This window comes from Oncorhynchus kisutch, linkage group LG5, assembly GCF_002021735.2.
Source record: "Oncorhynchus kisutch isolate 150728-3 linkage group LG5, Okis_V2, whole genome shotgun sequence".
NCBI lineage: Eukaryota > Metazoa > Chordata > Actinopteri > Salmoniformes > Salmonidae > Oncorhynchus > Oncorhynchus kisutch.
Window position 1 is genome coordinate 37,318,204 of NC_034178.2, and position 20,310 is coordinate 37,338,513.

At 43.9% G+C, this 20,310-nt stretch overlaps 1 protein-coding gene across 1 annotated transcript in view; it reads left to right on the forward strand.

Moving 5' to 3' along the window:
* Positions 1-20,310, forward strand: part of LOC109891006 (succinate--CoA ligase [GDP-forming] subunit beta, mitochondrial) — a 151,476-nt gene that overhangs the window by 17,365 nt on the left and 113,801 nt on the right. The window contains exon 2 of the mRNA XM_020483239.2: positions 15,297-15,438. Within this exon, the coding sequence (XP_020338828.1) occupies positions 15,297-15,438 (142 nt within the window). The remainder of the gene's footprint in view (positions 1-15,296; positions 15,439-20,310) is intronic.

Here is a 20,310-nt window from a genome sequence, read left to right on the forward strand (position 1 = left end):
GTTTGGAACCACCAAGACTCTTCCTAGAGCTGTCCACCTGGCCAAACTGAGCAATCAGTGGAGAAGGGCCAAGGTCAGGGAGGTGACCAAGAACCCAATGGGCACTCTGACAGAGCTCCAGAGTTCCTCTGTGGAGATGGGAGAACCTTCCAGAAGAACAACCATCTCTGTAGCACTCTCACAAAAACCTGTGTTTGCTGCACTACTGCCAATTAGTTTCTTTTGAAAGTAAGAGCTGAGTGTGCTTCGGGGTCTGCTGAATGCCATATAGGGAAAGGAATTCTGATATATGAGCAATTTGCTACCACCCTTGATACCCTGGCATTGTCCTTCCACGCCACTCAGTCTTTGGCGGTGCAGCTGCACAATTTGATGCAGTTTGCCACAGCACTGTCCTCTGTCTGCCTTTTTGTATGAGTACAGACGGTCACCTTGAGTGCTCCACAGCAGTGGTTCTCAACCAGGGGTACTTGGCCTATCCAAATAAAATTTTATTGATCACATACACATGGTTAGCAGATGTTAATGCGAGTGTGGCGAAATGCTTGTTCTTCTAGTTCCGTGCAGTAATATCTAACAAACAACAAACAAGTGTAAAGGGATGAATAAGAATATGTACTTATAAATATATGGAGGAGCGATGGCCATGCTGCATAGGCAAGATTCGGTAGATGGTATAGAGTACAGTATATACATATGAGATGAGTAATGTAGGGTATGTAATCATTATATAAAGTGGTTAGAGATTTAATAGTACCTGTTTTTCAGTCTCTCTGTCCCAGCTTTGATGCACCTGTACTGACCTCGCCTTCTGGATGATAGCGGGGTGAACAGGCAGTGGCTTGGGTGGTGGTTGTCCTTGATGATCTTTTTGGCCTTCATGTGACATCGGGTGATGGAGATGACCTGGAGGGCAGGTAGTTTGCCCCCGGTGATGCGTTGTGCAGACCTTATGGTTGTGGGCGGAGCAGTTGCCGTACCAGGCGGCGATACAGCCCGACAGGATGCTCTCGATTGTGCATCTGTAGAAGTTTGAGTGTTTTTGGTGTTGAGGCAAATTTCTTCAGCCTCCTGAGGTAGAAGAGGCGCTATTGCGCCTTCTTCACCACACATTTCAGTTTGTCTGTGATGTGTATGCTGAAGAACTTAAAACGTTCCACCTTCTCCACTACTGTCCCGTTGATGTGGATAGGGGAGTGCTCCCTCTGCTGTTTCCTGATGTCCACGATCATCTCCTTTGTTTTGTTGACATTGAGTGTGAGGTTATTTTCCTGACACCACACTCCGAGGGCCGTCACCACCTCCCTCACCACCGTCGTGTAGTTGTTGGTAATCAAGCCTACCACTGTCGTCTGCAAACTTGATGATTGAGTTGGAGGCATGCATGGCCACGCAGTCATGGGTTAAGAGGGAGTACAGGAGAGGGCTGAGAAGGCACCCTTGAGGATTAGCGGGGTGGAGATGTTTCCTACCCTCACCTCCTGGGGGCGGCCCATTAAAGTCCAGGACCCAGTTGCAGATTGCGGTGTCGAGACCCAGGGTCTCGAGCTCAATCCCGAGTTTGAAGGGTACTATGGTGTTAAATGCTGTGCTATAGTAAATTAACTTCATTCTTAAATAGGTATTCCTCTTGTCCAGGTGGGTTAGGGCAGTGTGCATTGTGATTGCGTCGTCTGTGGACCTATTGGAGTGGGTCTAGGGTATCAGATAGGGTGGAGGTGATATGATCCTTGACTAGTCTCTCAAAGCACTTCATGATGACAGAAGTGAGTGCTGCGGGGCGATAGTCGTTTAGCTCAGTTACCGTAGCTTTCTTGGGGACAGGAACAATGGTGGCCCTCTTGAAGCATGTGGGCACAGCAGACTGGGATAGATTATGTCCATAAACACCAGCCAACTGGTCTGCGCATGCTCTGAGGACGCGGCTAGGGATGCCGCCTGGACCAGCAGCCTTGTGAGGGTTTACACGTTGGCCACGGTGAAGGAGAGCCCACAGGTTTTGGTAGCGGGCCGTGTCAGTGGTACTGTATTGTCCTCAAAGCAAGCAAAGAAGTTGTTTAATTTGTCTGGGAGCAAGACGTCAGTGTCTGCGACGTGGCTGGTTTTTTCTTTTTGTAATCCGTGATTGACTGTAGATCCTGCCACATACGTCTCGTGTTTGAGCCGTTGAATTGCGACTCTACTTTGTCTCTCTTTTTATTTTTTTATTTTTTTATTTATTTCACCTTTATTTAACCAGGTAGGCTAGTTGAGAACAAGTTCTCATTTGCAACTGCGACCTGGCCAAGATAAAGCATAGCAGTGTGAGCAGACAACAAAGAGTTACACATGGAGTAAACAATTAACAAGTCAATAACACAGTAGAAACCAAAGGGGGAGTCTATATACAATGTGTGCAAAAGGCATGAGGAGGTAGGCAAATAATTACAATTTTGCAGATTAACACTGGAGTGATGAATGATCAGATGGTCATGTACAGGTAGAGATATTGGTGTGCAAAAGAGCAGAAAAGTAAATAAATAAAAACAGTATGGGGATGAGGTAGGTGAAAAGGGTGGGCTATTTACCAATAGACTATGTACAGCTGCAGCGATCGGTTAGCTGCTCAGATAGCTGATGTTTGAAGTTGGTGAGGGAGATAAAAGTCTCCAACTTCAGCGATTTTTGCAATTCGTTCCAGTCACAGGCAGCAGAGTACTGGAACGAAAGGCGGCCAAATGAGGTGTTGGCTTTAGGGATGATCAGTGAGATACACCTGCTGGAGCGCGTGCTACGGATGGGTGTTGCCATCGTGACCAGTGAGCTGAGATAAGGCGGAGCTTTACCTAGCATGGACTTGTAGATGACCTGGAGCCAGTGGGTCTGGCGACGAATATGTAGCGAGGGCCAGCCGACTAGAGCATACAAGTCGCAGTGGTGGGTGGTATAAGGTGCTTTAGTGACGAAACGGATGGCACTGTGATAGACTGCATCCAGTTTGCTGAGTAGAGTGTTGGAAGCCATTTTGTAGATGACATCACCGAAGTCGAGGATCGGTAGGATAGTCAGTTTTACTAGGGTAAGCTTGGCGGCGTGAGTGAAGGAGGCTTTGTTGCGGAATAGAAAGCCGACTCTTGATTTGATTTTCGATTGGAGATGTTTGATATGAGTCTGGAAGGAGAGTTTGCAGTCTAGCCAGACACCTAGGTACTTATAGACGTCCACATATTCTAGGTCGGAACCATCCAGGGTGGTGATGCTAGTCGGGCATGCGGGTGCAGGCAGCGACCGGTTGAAAAGCATGCATTTGGTTTTACTAGCGTTTAAGAGCAGTTGGAGGCCACGGAAGGAGTGTTGTATGGCATTGAAGCTTGTTTGGAGGTTAGATAGCACAGTGTCCAAAGACGGGCCGAAGGTATATAGAATGGTGTCGTCTGCGTAGAGGTGGATCAGGGAATCGCCCGCAGCAAGAGCAACATCATTGATATACACAGAGAAAAGAGTCGGCCCGAGAATTGAACCCTGTGGCACCCCCATAGAGACTGCCAGAGGACCAGACAGCATGCCCTCCGATTTGACGCACTGAACTCTGTCTGCAAAGTAATTGGTGAACCAGGCAAGGCAGTCATCCGAAAAACCGAGGCTACTGAGTCTGCCGATAAGAATATGGTGATTGACGGAGTCGAAAGCCTTGGCAAGGTCGATGAAGACGGCTGCACAGTACTGTCTTTTATCGATGGCGGTTATGATATCGTTGAGTACCTTGAGTGTGGCTGAGGTGCACCCATGACCGGCTCGGAAACCAGATTGCACAGCGGAGAAGGTGCGGTGGGATTCGAGATGGTCAGTGACCTGTTTGTTGACTTGGCTTTCGAAGACCTTAGATAGGCTGGGCAGGATGGATATAGGTCTGTAACAGTTTGGGTCCAGGGTGTCTCCCCCTTTGAAGAGGGGGATGACTGCGGCAGCTTTCCAATCCTTGGGGATCTCAGACGATATGAAAGAGAGGTTGAACAGGCTGGTAATAGGGGTTGCGACAATGGTGGCAGATAGTTTCAGAAATAGAGGGTCCAGATTGTCAAGCCCAGCTGATTTGTACGGGTCCAGGTTTTGCAGCTCTTTCAGAACATCTGCTATCTGGATTTGGTTAAAGGAGAACCTGGAGAGGCTTGGGCGAGGAGCTGCGGGGGGGGCGGAGCTGTTGGCCGAGGTTGAAGTAGCCAGGCGGAAGGCATGGCCAGCCGTTGAGAAATGCTTATTGAAGTTTTCGATAATCATGGATTTATCAGTGGTGACCGTGTTACCTAGCCTCAGTGCAGTGGGCAGCTGGGAGGAGGTGCTCTTGTTCTCCATGGACTTCACGGTGTCCCAGAACTTTTTGGAGTTGGAGCTACAGGATGCAAACTTCTGCCTGAAGAAGCTGGCCTTAGCTTTCCTGACTGACTGCGTGTATTGGTTCCGGACTTCCCTGAACAGTTGCATATCACGGGGACTATTCGATGCTATTGCAGTCCGCCACAGGATGTTTTTGTGCTGGTCGAGGGCAGTCAGGTCTGGGGTGAACCAAGGGCTGTATCTGTTCTTAGTTCTGCATTTTTTTGAACGGAGTTCGCACTTTTTGTGCAAATGCTACTGATGCTTAACTTGTTTGATTGCCTTGCGGAGGGAGTAGCTACACTGTTTTTATTCATCATGTTTCCAGTCGCCTTGCCAGGATTTAAAAGCAGTGGTTCGCACTTTTTGTGCAAATGCTACTATCAATCTGCGGTTTCTGGTTAGGAAAGGTTTTTTATAGTCACCGTGGATACAACATCACCGATGCACTTGCTAATAAACTTGCTCACCGAGTCAGCGTAGCCTCAGACAACAACATTGATGTATATCTGGAACATATCCCAGTCCACGTGATCGAAGCAATCTTGAAGCGTGGAATCTGATTGGTCGGACCAGCGTTGAACAGACCTGAGCGCGGGAGCTTCTTGTTTTAGTTTCTGTCTATAGGCTGGGAGCAACAATATGGAGTCGTGGTCAGCTTTTCCGAAGGGAGGGTGGGGGAGGGCCTTATATGCGTCGCGGAAGTTAGAATAACAGTTGTCTAGGGTTTTGCCAGCCCTGGTAGCACAATCGATATGCTGATAGAATTTGGGGAGCCATGTTTTCAGATTAGCCTTGTTAAAATCCCCGGCTACAGTAAATGCAGCCTCAGGATATGAGGTTTCCAGTTTACATAGAGTGCAATGAAGTTCTTTCAGGGCCGTCGATGTGTCTGCTTGGGGGGAATATACACGACAGTGATTATGATCGAAGAGAATTCTCTTGGTAGATAATGCGGTCGGCATTTGATTGTGAGGAATTCTAAGTCAGGTGACCAAAAGGACTTGAGTTCCTGTATGTTGTTATGATCACACCACGTCTCGTTACCCTTCTTCTTACCAGAGAGATGCTTTGTTTCTGTCGGCGAGATGCGTGAAGAAACCAGGTGGCTGTACCGACTCACATAGCGTGTCTCGAGTGAGCCATGTTTCCGTTAAACAAAGAACGTTACAGTCTCGGATGTCTCTCTAGAATTCTACCCTTGCATCGAATTTCGTCTACCTTGTTGTCAAGAGACTAGACATTGGCGAGTAGTATACTCTGACCAGAAGACTGCTCTGTCTGCCCCTTCTTTGGCATTGTTTTGTGTCGCTTACTGGGTTCAGATCCATTGTCCTGGGTGGTGGTCCGAACAGAGGATCTTCTTCGGGAAAGTCGAGGTGGAGGGTCCGGGGCGGTGTGTCACAGCATCATTGCACTGTGTCTGCAATGACAACAAGCTATCTCAATGCTGTGCGTCACAGGGAAGACATCCTCCTCCCTCACGTGGTACCCTTCCTGCAGGCTCATCCTAACATGACCCTCCAGCATGACAATGCCACCACACACAGAACGAGCAGTTATGGCTGATTTCCTGCAAAACAGGAATGTCAGTGTTCTGCCATGGCCAACGAAAGCCCAGATCTCAATCCCATTGAGCACGCCTGGGACCTGTTGGGTTGGAGTCCATGAGGTGTCCATGAGGTGTCCATGAGGAGGAGATGCACTGCAGTACTTAATGCAGCTGGTGGCCACACCAGATACTGACTGTTACTTTTGACCCCCACTGTTGTTCAGGGACACATTATTCCATTTCTGTTAGTCACATAGAACAGTTTGTTTCAGTTGTTGAATCTTATGTTCATACAAATATTTACACATGTTAAGTTTGCTGAAAATCAACGCAGTTGACAGTGAGAGGACGTTTCTTTTTGTGCTGAGTTTATGATGGTAAATGTTTATCTTCATGTATAACAGTATGATCAATAATTATGTTCTGAACTGCTAATAAGTTATGTGTTTCAAGGCTGCTAGTTGTTTGCTAGTAGGTGTAAGCCAGCAGTGGTGTAAAGGGGTCTATGCTAATGTTCTGCACTCTGAATGTGATACTTATTTGTGACTCACCACCTGGATTTGGTCTTATGTATCAACATTTGAAATAGTGTAGAGACTCAGAGCTACAAAATCGTATATCATACACTGCATTTGAGGAACAATGGGAAAGTCATTCTGCTTTGACAGTTTTTGTAAACTGACTTTTGAGGAAATTACTTTTGAGGAAATGGCTTTTTGAATGTTTTGGTATCTTGTGTAGAGCTCTCTTTGTCTACACCCATTCAGCATCGTTCACACCCTCTTAAGCTTTAGCCCCACCCATCTTGTTTCGCTCTCGGACTGCACACTTGCTCTGGCCGATTATTTGTTTACCTCTGGATAACATGATAACAACCTAACCAGCTCTGCTGGCAACAAAAAAGAAATGCTCACTAACAGGGATGTAAACAAATTTGTTCACAACATTTGAAAAAAAAGAAGCTTTTTGTGAGTATGGAACATTTCTGGAATATGTTTGTTCAGCTCATGAAACATGGGACCAGTGCTTTACGTTTTTTATTTATATTTTTGTTCCATTCTGCATTTTAAGAAAAGTATAACATGTCTAAAGATCACTTTTCAACATTGCCTGGTACTGAGCGTTCTCACTACATGGAAAAACGTAATATTATAGGTCTTCCCTCATGCCCCTTTTCATGACGGTGCTAGCAGCCACCTGAGTTAGTGATAGCTAGCTAACGTTACCGACTGGAACATTTAGCTAGCCAAGACCAACAACGCAAACAGACTATACCACTACATATAGTGAGTGGAGTTACAAACGGACTATACTAAACAAGTAAAATGTTTTCCCTCTGGTGAAATGTTTTCTACACACACACACATGTGTAGCCTACTTGGACACCGAGCCCCCACATTTCCCTCTCTCCCACACTGAATAGCCTGAAGCTATAGCGCTCTTCTCGCATGCTCTATTTCCTATGTGGGATTATTGTGAACCGTAGGTCAGGATCTTTGGTTCCATGTACATTGAACAACAAAGCAGCTTTTCGTCATGTTTTGTTATTTCTGTATAACAAATAATTGACAATGAAGTTGGCTCTTTTACAATGGGCATCAGTGGGGAAGAATGTTTGTTTTCCCCAATTTGTGGGTGTGGTCAATTCCCCTCGACCAATAAAATTGCAGTACAATTTTTGCTCATACTTTGTGACGAAGACCAATGTTGATGGTCAGACAGGGAATAAGATGCCAGCAATGTGGAATTGTTTTCTTTGAAACAAAACCCTACATTTCCAAATTCAAGTTTCTCAATTCTGATTATCCTGAACTTAAATGATCCAATACTGTCTTCCAGTATAAAAAAACATAAGAAGCCCTAGTCACCGCTATATGGTTTTGTGTCAATGTTTAGACATGTGAAGTTCCTCATCACTGCCTGGGTATATCATATTGAGTAAAAACAGAGGCAAGAGAGCTACATGTGCTCACATGCATACCCTTTCAGGTTAAGTCTCTCCAGCTTTAATTTCCAGAGTTATGGCCTTTCATGTTTTATGACTTCACCACTCAGTAACATTGGCTTTATTTCATTTTCACAATGACAATGAATGAGACCTGGCTCCCGTAGTGCATTTTTTCTCCTTTTCTTCTTCTGTTTCTAAGGCCTATTCATAAAAAAATTGTCTGTGTAGGCCTACTTTCTCTTTTTCTACCTCAGTGGATGTGTGTGTGTGTGCATTTTGATCTATGGGGAGTAGTGTATGCATGTGATGTGTTTGTGCCCTAAGTGTGATTTTTCTTTTGCCTCTCACTTAAACCCGTGTCATTTTTGTCTTATGTTGCACCTACCCCATATTTTCAAGGAATATTCTTAACATGTTACTAAATATATCCTGAGTATTTTCAGATGTCATTATCAACAAAGTTCAGTAAATGTAAAGCACATGAAATCAACCCTGTAATGTTTGGATTCAGTCTTCTCAGGTTAACTGTTGTGTCCTCAACTTTAGTCAAATGTTCCCATTATCTCCAAACTGTTCCCTTTTCAATTGCTACCATGCTTATGCATTTCATATTTCTTCTGTAAAATGCTTTTCAATTTAGCCCGTTCCATATAGGCCAATTCCCATGAGTGTAGGGTTAATAGCACTGGGTAGGTAGTCTCCAGAGCGCTAATGAAGATAATTACTGTAGAACGAGTGTCTCTGGGGAGGGCAGCCTCCTGCCAGCCACTCCTCACTGCTATCTCTCTCCTGGTGCCGGCCTGCAGCGCATGCACGACTCACTACCCTAGCCACGCTAGCTTCTCCGTCATGTGTGTACTTAGCAAGCTAGGTATCAACAGCCAATCCTGTACGGTCTGGAAGCTATAGTGAGCTTTGATTAGTGCACAGCGATATCGCAGAGTATGTATAAAGTTAAGCTTTTCACAAAGTAGGTCCCACACTGTCCCCGCTCCCTCGCCGCTGCTCGCATCAGCCAATGGTCCTCCCGCACGTCCCAATGTGCTCTGTGGATCTTGGCCGTTAATCTTGAGTTAGTAATGACTTAACCTTGACTCAGCAGTGACTTGACTTCGCGGTGACTTTTCCATGACTTACAGCACTTTACTGCAAAAAGAGTCGAACAGGAAATTAAATAAAATGAAAGAGAATCCTGTGAAAGTACATACTGTATGTGCCGGAAAATACTTTCAAAAAAGAATGGGAATGGCAAGCAAACTATGGAAATGCAATTTAAACGACAATCACCATGTTTTCTCTCTCGCTGGGGCTTCAAGAGTTCAAATGTTGGCACTGTAGTACTTCCTATGACAAATCACAAGCTAATCATGTGTCCCTGCATGTTGTCCCTTTTGTGGTGAAAGAAAAGCACAGAAATAACTGCATTTATCAGAGAGAAGAGGCAATGGGATAAAAGGGCTATTTGTGAGAGTGCCCGGGTAAAGCGTGGCTTTAGACTTTCCTTGGTATAACCGTGGTTATACAGACCGGTATGTGGATGTTAGTGTACTGGGGAATAAAGTGCTGTGGGGGTGTCTCACGCCTCTATTGTTTGGTGCAAGCTAACTGTCAGCGCCTGGAGGGACTCCGCCAGCCTCACTTCCTATTCAGTAGCTGTTATTTTGGGATCTTTTTCTCCCTCTTTGGTGGGAGAGACTAGCCATCCCTAATCGCTCTGAAGTGTGTTTTCTGCTCCCCCTCTCCAACTGTTCGCCAGGTACACGACAGCTGCTTTAATTATGCTGGTGTTTTTCAGGGTGCCTGGAATTAAAAGGAGTAACAAAGTAACTTTTCTCTCCTCGGCAGACGTTGTCAGAGCTCGTCAGGTCAGATTTAATATTGAGCTCCACTGGTTTTATTACCCCAAACTCATGCTAGCCTGTTAATGATCTACTCACAGATGTGAGAGCTCTCAAGGCGATGTTGGATCTGAAATGTAACCCATTCCATCCTAAAGATGTCTCCTTTCTGTTGAGTCCTCAGAGACCCAACACCACTTCTCCATTTACAATGTTATTATTTTAAGAGGCAGGTGTTATTATGCTGAAACACTGTAGACTAGTTCTTTCTGCGGACTTCATAACACTCAGCGTGGGCTGTGAATTACTAGGGACCTCACAATATGATATCACAATACTTAGACAAGGTGCTGATACAATATGTATTGGGATTCTCACGATTCCATACTGTATGTATTGCAATTTGATACTGTGATTTAAAAAAAATATATATATATATTTCTATTTATTACGATTCGATGTTCCAAACATATTGCTCACGACATGCTGCAGAGAGACGAGAGGGAATGAGAAAACGAGTTCTGATCGGTCATGGAAATTAAAGTGCTGGAAAATAAATGTTCTCCTTACTTAAAATTAAGATGGAGAACAAGCTATAAAAAACAAATACTGGCGTTTTGGTGCAGGCACAGCTGACTAGCTCAAAAATATATTGTGGTATTGTCAAAAATAATATTGCGATATCGTGTAAAAAAAAATATCCCGAATATGTTGCCTAACTGTATACATTATTTTTCTCCAACACGAGTGTGCACTTGTTATAAAATATGTGTATGTATTGAAGTACAGGTGAGATATTATTTAAAATGCCACTCTCACATCTGAACTTCAACACACGCACTTACCACACACACATAGCCAGTATTCAGAGTTTAGACTACAAGGTGACTAAGAGGAGGGAAGTCCATGGAGTCCCAGAGAGAAACTCACACTTTGTGCCAATAAGTAAATGACAGGGAACTTGTTTCTGTTTGCCTCATGGAGCTTTGGAACATGTTCCTCTAAAGTGAAGTCGACATGAGAGCGAGAATGCAGTGTGTTAGCTTTTTAAACAAGGACATAGGCCAGACAGTCACAACACACAACTCACCCACTAACACGCAACACTGCCTCCACTCACTTATAACATGCAACACCTAACACTACTAGATGAGGAACAAACCATCAGACTGAATACTGGTTGTTACTGTGTTTCTAAAAAAGACCCCAGAGAAGTTTCACGAGAGGGTCAGCTCTGAGCTCAGTCTGTGGCTTTGAATAACTTAAGCGTGGGTAAATGCGTTGCCCAAAGTAGGACAACAGAAGGGTTTTGAATGGAAGCAGTGGACGCGAAAAGCAATTCATATTATATCTGGTGCCCTGCCATTGAACTGTTCTACTCCAGTGAGACAGACAGTCTGGCCATTATGACTGTAGGATGGCGCAAGTGTGCCACTGCCATGGGGACTGATGTAATTTTGTTTCACCCTAGAACTTCTCAGACACCCCCTTCAAAGAAAGAAAACAGGCCTACTTGTGGAAGACGATTCCTTCCAGGCAGAGCCACAGGACCCGCATATGCCCCTCATTATTCAGTGATGTAAGGGAGACTAATCAGCATACTGTAGTAGGCCTAGACCGCTTCCTATGGACGCTGGGCGTTTCTGCTCTAATGAAGTCTCCACTGCGCCTTACCTGGAAGGGGGTAGGAGTGAACAATGTATGCAATACAATACCCCCCCTGTGGTTTATATATCTTTCCACACTAAAAAGTTGGAATAATACTGTGAAATTCTGAATAAGATAATAATGCTATTTTAGTTTAAGAGCTGTTTGAAAAGACGGCCTGAAATATCAGCCTTGGTGGGATGAAGTTTTGGCCTTCCATGGTAACATCACCATGCGGTAAATTAGTTAATAGATCAATAACAAAGAGTTTCAAACCTCTCTGCCAATAACAGCACATTTTCAGTTTCCCCCCCTGACCACCCAGACAGTCCTAGCAAAATTCTTGCTTTAGAAATTGCCCTTTTGCTAAGAAGCTATTTTTGTTTATTTCTGACCATTTTAATTGAGTAAGGTACTTAAGTACAGTAAGGTACTTAATTGTTACGCAGAAATGCTTTGATAAAGAGATAAAAATGGATGCATTGGACCTTTTTTTAAACACGATTCATTCTTTAGAAAGTCGTTTGGTCTATGCACAATGTACTTCTTATGAATGCACATACTATTTTCTTCATAAACTACTTAACTAATTGAATGGATGACTAGAAAGGTAGATTTGAACACATTGATTTAAATAAGTCTTACTGTGGGCTATTGTTGCACATTTTGGAGAATATTCAGAGGTGGAAACTTTCCATGGGAATTAACGGGAATATGTGCAAATTAATATTAATACCATTTAAATGTGATGTTTTTTTGCATTGGATATATTTACCATATCATCCAGGAGGATCCTCTTGATGGGGATGTACATATCGGCAGACTGTGATATGGCCAATTCTCGGAGAGACTCCTTCCCCTCCAGGAGGGGAACAACATGATGACAATACCTCCCAACTGGTGTTGCTGGGCAGCTTCAATGTGGTGCTCTTATTCTTCTCACTTTGCTTGGTGAGGTAGATTGCGGCTGTAACTTGATGACTCTTCACATGCCTAACCATTTCCTTGGCTCGCTTGTAGAGTGTATCAATTGTTTTCAGTTCCATGATGTCCTTGAGAAGCAGATTCAATGCATGAGCAGCACAGCCAATGGGTGTGATGTGAGGGTAGGACTCCTCCACTTTAGACCAAGCAGCCTTCATGTTCGCAGAATTGTCTGTCACTAGTGCAAATACCTTCTGTGGTCCAATGTCATTAATGAATGCCTTCAGCTCATCTGCAATGTAGAGACCGGTGTGTGACCGCTGTTGTCCCTTGTGTCTGTGCTCTTGTAGAATACTGGTTGAGGGGTGGAGATGATGTAGTTAATTATTCCTTGCACGCAAACAATCGACCACCCATCAGAGATGATTGCAATACAGTCTGCTTTCTCTATGCTTTGCTTGACCTTCACTTGAACTCTGTTGAACTCTGCATCCAGCAAATGAGTAGATAAAGCCTGTCTGGTTGGAGGGGTGTATGCTGGGCGAAGAACATTCAGAAATCTCTTCCAATACACATTGCCTGTGAGCATCAGAGGTGAACCAGTTGCATAAACAGCTCGAGCAAGACATTCATCAGCATTTCTCTGACTACGTTCCTCCATTGAGTCAAAAAACTTCTGATTCCAGAAGGACCATGAGTTGTTGCTATCGATAAGGTGTCTGATTCTTAATTTTAACCTTGAATAGAAGTAGAGGTACTTTTGTCAGAGGTTGCTTGTTGTGAGGGAACTTTATGCACTTGGTCAGATTCTGTATCTTTGTTGCATTCTTCTCATATGATTTGGCATAGTATTTGCAAATGTACACAGCTTTTCCTTCTACATTAGCTGCAGTGAAATGTCTCCACCCATCAGATAGTGTCCTTGACATTTTCCTGTAAAGATTAGAGAAAAATGAGTAAAGAAACAACAAATACAATTCCATGTACAGATAAATAGTTAAGCAGTTAGATTAAACAACTCCTTTTTGTAAACTAAATGTTTTAAAATGAAGCATGTATGGAAACAGGTGAATTAACACTCCTCAGTTAGCAGGCTCAAACAAGCTAAAACCCACATGGTAGCAAAAACTAACTAGCAGAAATTGTTAACAAGTTAGAAATGATTTAAACAGATTTTGCTGTAGGCTACTATTTACTAGTTAACCCCACCCAGTATTGTAAGTTCACACTTACCAGAAAGCATGTAGTCCTTGGCTCAGACGGTGTAGCTGGGTGGGCTCAATACCATATCATTACTGTGCAAGAGCTTGAGAATCAGCTGTACATGTGATGGAAGAGTGCACTGTGTATGCAGCGGGTTGCAATTCCATTGAATTGGGGATAGTTTAACCAAAATTTGCCACAGACCTAGAATTGCCTTATGTTTATCCCACAAAAAGGTTCACCGTTAGTTTATAACTTTGAAGAATTTAAGCAAAATTCCCGGGCTTAATTTCCCTTGGTAAATTTCCATGAATTTCCTGGAAAGTTTACGACCCTTTGCAACCCTACTGTGGGCTAAGTTATTGATGTTCACACTGTCATGCAGCCTACTGTAGATATGTGTTATAGGAAGTGTGGGTTTGACCTTGTTGCCTTGCTTCCCCTGTGAGTTTAAGCAGGGTCAGAGTTCCTCCCTTCAGTTGGTCGTGGATGCCGTCGAGATGGCCTAGTGCTCTCAGCCCGTCTCCTCTCTTCTCATGAATGATGGAGAGGCTCCCAGGCAGCTCTGTTTGGGAGTTAGTGCTTCGGCTTGGCCTTGTCAGACCCCTCGCACCACTAAGTCAGATGGCAGCAGCCCCGCCCTTCCACTCCTCATCTGCATCAGCCTTCAGTCAACCCTTCCTTGTCAGGATTCTTTTTTTAAAGGATGTCTGAAATATGGCTTGTTTGATCAGCCCCTCAGACTTTGTTACACTTGAGGAGGCCTTCATTATTCATCAGCGGGGCTTGTAGTGGATCACGACGGGATTACGCCTGCTGGAGTCACACACACGTTCTTAAGCAGGGATGGAATAAGAAAAGAGAAATTAAATATCATTTGCAAAATGCATTATCATGTGGCAAGTGACACTTTTTGCTTCTTGAAAGTACAATATCTTGACTGCTGACAAGCAAAACATTTTGGGACTATCACCAGTGGACTAATGGGACTTTTTTGTTGTGCAAAATATAGTTTAAGTAGATTTGACTTTTAAGTCTTGGAAATTCGGCAAAGTTTAATATATATATATATATTAGCATTCTAAATTTCTATTACGGCAATGGCTTTGTTTTCCTTAACAATGTTAGACTGACTGCAGTCGGGGTAATGTGCCCATCTGACAACACTGAGGGCGTTTAACCTTAACACAGGTGTCTCACAGTAAAACCTGTCTGTTTAATAGTGTCAACAGCTGGAGCTGACAGCCTAGCTGCATCTGCTGACTGAGCAAACAGTTTGAACACATCCTAGGCCTGTCTACCGGTCTCATTATGGGGGATGGAGAGGCAGGGAAAAGGGAGGCAGAAAGGGTGGAGAGATGGGAATGAATGCACTCTGGAGAACTTAACATAAGTAAGGCTTAATCAGACACACCTGCACTTCCGGTATGGTTATTCCTCTAACCGAGAGTCAGTCAAACCTTGATCAACGTTTGGGCATATTTATAATTCCTGAACATCACCAGATGTTGAATCAGCGGCTTGTGCAGTGCAAAGTAATCTTTGCATGTAGGCCTAATTTGAAACAGAAACAGAAATCTTAAGCTGTCACTAAGGATACTCCTCACAGAAAACCTGTGCCTGTTTAGCCGTATTCTTAGTAGTAGTAGTAGTTTCAGGGGAATAGAAAACCAAGGTTAATCTCTCATGGCCTCAACTGCTCCCTCATGGTGGAATCCTTCTAGCTTCCTAGTGTTTAGCTAATTACGTCTTCCGTTAAATATTTGGTTACTTTTAACAAAACATTTCAGCAATTCTCTCTCCCTCTTTGCCGCTGTCTCCCTCTCTGCAGTGTGCACAGGTGAGTTCCAGGCGATGGCTGAACCTGCAGGAGTATCAGAGCAAGAAGCTGATGCAGGAGAGTGGGGTTACAGTCCAACGCTTCTACGTGGCTGACAATGCCCCCGACGCCCTGCAGGCTGCCAAGAGACTCGGTGAGTGGACATCACACACTTAGGCCTAGCCTGCACTAAAACTGCAGTCTACTGCAACACTGGGTGTCATTCAGACTTAAACCATGACAATATGCTCTAGGGCTACACAGGGCCAAGGTTGCAGGAGTGGCATTAATCAAACATGGTATATTGTGTAAAGCAAACAAAATCTTTGTAGATTCCGGTGTCTCTATACTGCGGTTTGTTTGAGGAGTATCCTGACACTGTCGTCGCTCTGTTACAGCTCTGTTTACGTAGCAATCCCCAGACAGCCAGCCCTCTTCCAGACGTGCAAACTGCTGTGGTTAATCTTGGCTGAAGTGTTATCAAGTTTAATTGTGTGTGTGAGGTTTGTTTGGGAGCAGGGCCCATGTTCCTTGCGCTCAGTGATCATACAGGCTCAATTCTCGTCACCCCACTCAACCATACTAATTATTTTCACGCACGCACTCTCTCTTCAGATTCACTTTCACTTCTTCTCGCTCTCTCTGTCTGCCTTTCTGTATTAATAAGATTTTATTACACACACACACACACACACACACACACACACACACACACACACATTATTCTATCCTCATGGGGACCTGAAATTAATTTCCATTCAAAATCCTATTTTCCCTAACCCTTACCATAGACCTAACCTTATCTGAAACCCTAAACCTTACTCCTAAACGCCTAGAAGAACCAACACACACACACACATACATACACACACACACTCATATTTTTAATTCAGTGTCCATGTTGTGGACAGCCATCTCTAGCACATTGTTGTTGGCCAGTGAGATGTTGGGCACTAAGGGCCTGCCTGGGGGAGTTCTCAGTGTCTTGGCGGTGATGCGAGCCAAGATAAACGGAGGAGGAGGAGGTGTAATATCTCTGACAGTCCCCGTTGTGCTCTCTTTCACTCAGCGTTGAGAGAAGGGGACATGCAGTTGGACGGGGCCCAGATATTGAGCCCTCAGCAGACCTCTACTCTGCCCAGACCCTTTGGCTGCTGTAATCTCTGCTTATCTCAACCAACACAATGGGCTTTGCTGCTGTCCTGTAGTGTCCATGTTCACTGCTCTACACTGTAGCTCTCTCTCTCTGTGTCTCTCTGTGTGTCTCTGTGTGTGTGTGTGTGTGTGTGTGTGTCGTCTCTCTCTCTGGTCTGTCTGTCCTTAACTTCTTGGTGACAGGGGGCAGTGTTTTCACGTTCGGATGAAATGCATGCCCAAATTCAACTGCTTGCTACTCATCCCCAGAAGATAAGATATGCATATCATTCTTATATTTGGATAGTAAACACTCTGAAGTTTCTAAAACTGTTTGAATCATGTCTGTGAGTATAACAGAACTTATTTAGCAGGTGAAACCCCGAGGACAAACCATTCAGATTTTTTTTGTTGGGGTCACTCTCTTTTCAATGGGTTTTCATTGGGAATCGAAGGGACCTTCTTGCAGTTCCTATTGCTTCCACTGGATGTCACCAGTCTTTAGAAATTGGTTGAGGTTTTTCCTTTGTGTAATGAAGAAGTACGGCCATCTTGAACGAGGGTCACTTGAAGTGTACTGTTAGATAGAGGCGCGCGACCAGAAAGCATGCTACAGTTTGTATTCCTCCTGTATTGAACACCTAGTCTTCAATTTTATCGATTATTTACGTAAAAAAATACCTAAAGTTGTATTACAGAAGTAGTTTTGTCAAAACATTTCAAAGTTTACAGGTAACTTTTGAGATATTTTCACGTTGGAACCGGTGTTTTTCTGGATCAAACGCGCCACATAAATGGACATTTTGGATATATATCGACGGAAATAATCGAACAAAAGGACCATTTGTGATGTTGATGGGACATATTGGAGTGCCAACAAAAGAAGCTCGTCAAAGGTAAGGCATGAATTATATTTTTATTTCTGCGTTTTGTGTCGCGCCTGCAGAGTTGAAATATGCTTTTCTCTCTTTGTTTACTATGGTGCTATCCTCAGATAATAGCATCCTTTGCTTTCGCCGAAAAGCCTTTTTGAAATCTGACAGGTTGGCTGGATTCACAACATGTGTAGCTTTAATTTGCATGTGTGATTTAATTAAAGTTTGACTTTTATAGTAATTTATTTGAATTTGGCGCTCTGCATTTTCCCAGGCTTTTGGCCAGGTGGGACGCCGTCCCACATATCCCAGAGAAGTTACCTTCTCGGGGCAACCATCCCGTTAGCGGGATCATTTTCATCAACATCTGCTGAATTGCAGAGCGCAAAATTAAAATTTAATTACTAAAAATATTAAATTTTCATGAAATCACAAGTGCAATATAGCAAAACACAGCTTAGCTTGTTGTTAATCCACCTGGCGTGTCAGATTAAAAAAAAGAAGCTTTACAGCGAAAGCAAACCAAGTGTTTATGTGAGGACATCTGTCTCAGCAGACAAAACATTACAAACACCTAGCAGCAAAGTAGATTTGTCACGAAAGTCAGAAAAGCAACAAAATGAATCACTTACCTTTTGATCTTTGGATCATTTGCACTCACAAGACACCCAGTTACACAATAAATGTTCCTTTTTGTTTGATAAAGATTCCTTTTTATATCCAAAAACCTCCATTTGGTTGGCGTGTTTTGTTCAGAAATCCACAGGCTCGTGCAGGTCATGACGGGCAGATGAAAATTCCAAATAGTATCCGTAAAGTTCGTAGAAACATGTCAAACTTTTTTTATATTCAATCCTCAGGTTGTTTTTACAATAAATAGTCGATAATATTTCAACCGGACCGTAGCTTTTTCAATAGGAGAGTGAGAGAAAATGTCTGCTCCAAGATGTTGCGCATGCAAAACTCTGGGTACACACAGCCATCCATTGACGCAATGTAATAGTTCTCGCTCATTTTTCAGAATACAAGGCTGAAACTATGTCTAAAGACTGTTCACACCATGTGGAAGCCATAGGGAAAGGAATCTGGTTGATACCCCTTTAAATGGAGGGAAGGCATGCAATAGAACAGGGAGCTTGCAAAATAAGAGGCACTTCCGGGTTGGATTTTCCTCAGGTTTTCACATGCAATATCAGTTCTCTTAAACTCACAGACAATATTTAGACAGTTTTGGAAACTTTAGAGTGTTTACTATCCTAACCTGACAATTATATGCATATTCTAGCTTCTAGGCCTGAGAAATAGGCCGTTTTATTTGGGTGCGTTTTTCATCAAATACTTCCCCCTACCTTTTATTTTAACCAGGCAAGTCAGTTAAGAACAAATTCTTATTTTCAATGACGGCCTAGGAACAGTGGGATAAGTGCCTGTTCAGGGGCAGAACGACAGATTTGTACCTTGTCAGCTCAGGGGTTTGAACTTGCAACCTTTCGGTTACAAGTCCAATGCTCTAACCACTAGGCTACCCTACACTCAACAGGTTAAGGCGTCAGCATGCTTCAGATCGCATACTCCCTTTAAAAGACCTTCAATTGAAAAACAAGAAAAAAGCGTCAATAGTACTGTTTAGTACTATTTTTTGCTGAAGAGTCTTAGTCGTGCAATTATACATTCAATTAAGATGTTTGGTGCAGTATTATTCAATGAAAAAATGTGCAAATTAGTCTCTCATTGAATGACAACAAAGACCAATCCCTGGTAAAAGGGCATAGATTTTGGCTCCGAACTTCGGCTTACCGCCAGAACATTTTTTCCGTGGCTCGAACCGCAGAAAAACCCCTCACCGAACTCCATAAGGAAAAATGTCATCATAATATATGCACAAACTCTACCGAACTGTTTCGGGTGGGAAACATGCGGACGCCTTTTGTGTATTTGTGTCCATCGTCTGCTCTTGGCTTAGTTTTAAAAGGGAGTGACTGGCTATTGATGCCTCGTTAGTGCAGATGACAACGTTTGTCCACTGTGTGTTACACTTCCCAGCCACCTAAGGTCATATGAGTGGATATGTGTGAGAGAAGCTCTCTCTTTAATTTGCTTATTTTAGTTGGAATATGTACTGAGCTGCCGTGCTCCCGGTAGACAGAGAGCCAGTCCGTCTCCACCCCCAGACTCTGAGCCCAGTATCAGGGTCCCTCTGGAGAGAGGGGGGGGGGGGTACAGCAGCATCACTGGGAGTGGACGTGACCATGCGAAACTCAAATGCATTTCTCTCTCATGCGCACACACACACTCTTTCTCACTCCCCAATATACTCCCCTCTGTCGGGCTCACTTACCCATAAAGCAGTGGACCTGACAGCTCAATTGGAGCTGTGGTATCTGGAGGTCCACTCCTGTACAGTAGAGCTGTGCTCTCGGAGGTGGATGGTGATTGATTTAGCCATTACCACTTAGGAGAAATAACGTAGGGGCTTTTCCGCTTAGATCTTCAGCAGCAACTGCTTTTAAAAGATTCAAGCAGCGGTTATGGCTTTCTGACGTCGTGTCATAACGATTGCCACATCCATGTTTTTGAGCGAGGTGGCCAAACATTTAGTAACACAAACACAGATGGGCCAACCATAACTAGCCAATCGGTCACGCAAAGTAGACACATTTATTGGGCAACTCACTGAGACTGCTGAGTACTGGGTGACTATAGCACCTCTCTCTCGTTTTCCAGAGGGCCACTCTGTGGGCCACTCTGTGTGACTGACTGACACTGACTCCTGCCTGCCTGCTCAGAGCTAATGACCCAGCAGTACCTGTCCCAAACACAATCCCCCTGCACCGTTCAGTAATCTTTCACTCAGTGTATGTTTACAGTCACACACACACACACACACACACACACACACACACACACACACACACACACACACACACACACACCATGCCTCTCAACCACATCAACAATAAGATGGTGGCATTAGAGTATGCAGCAGTCGTGCGCTGATTAGGAAATGGAGTCTCGAT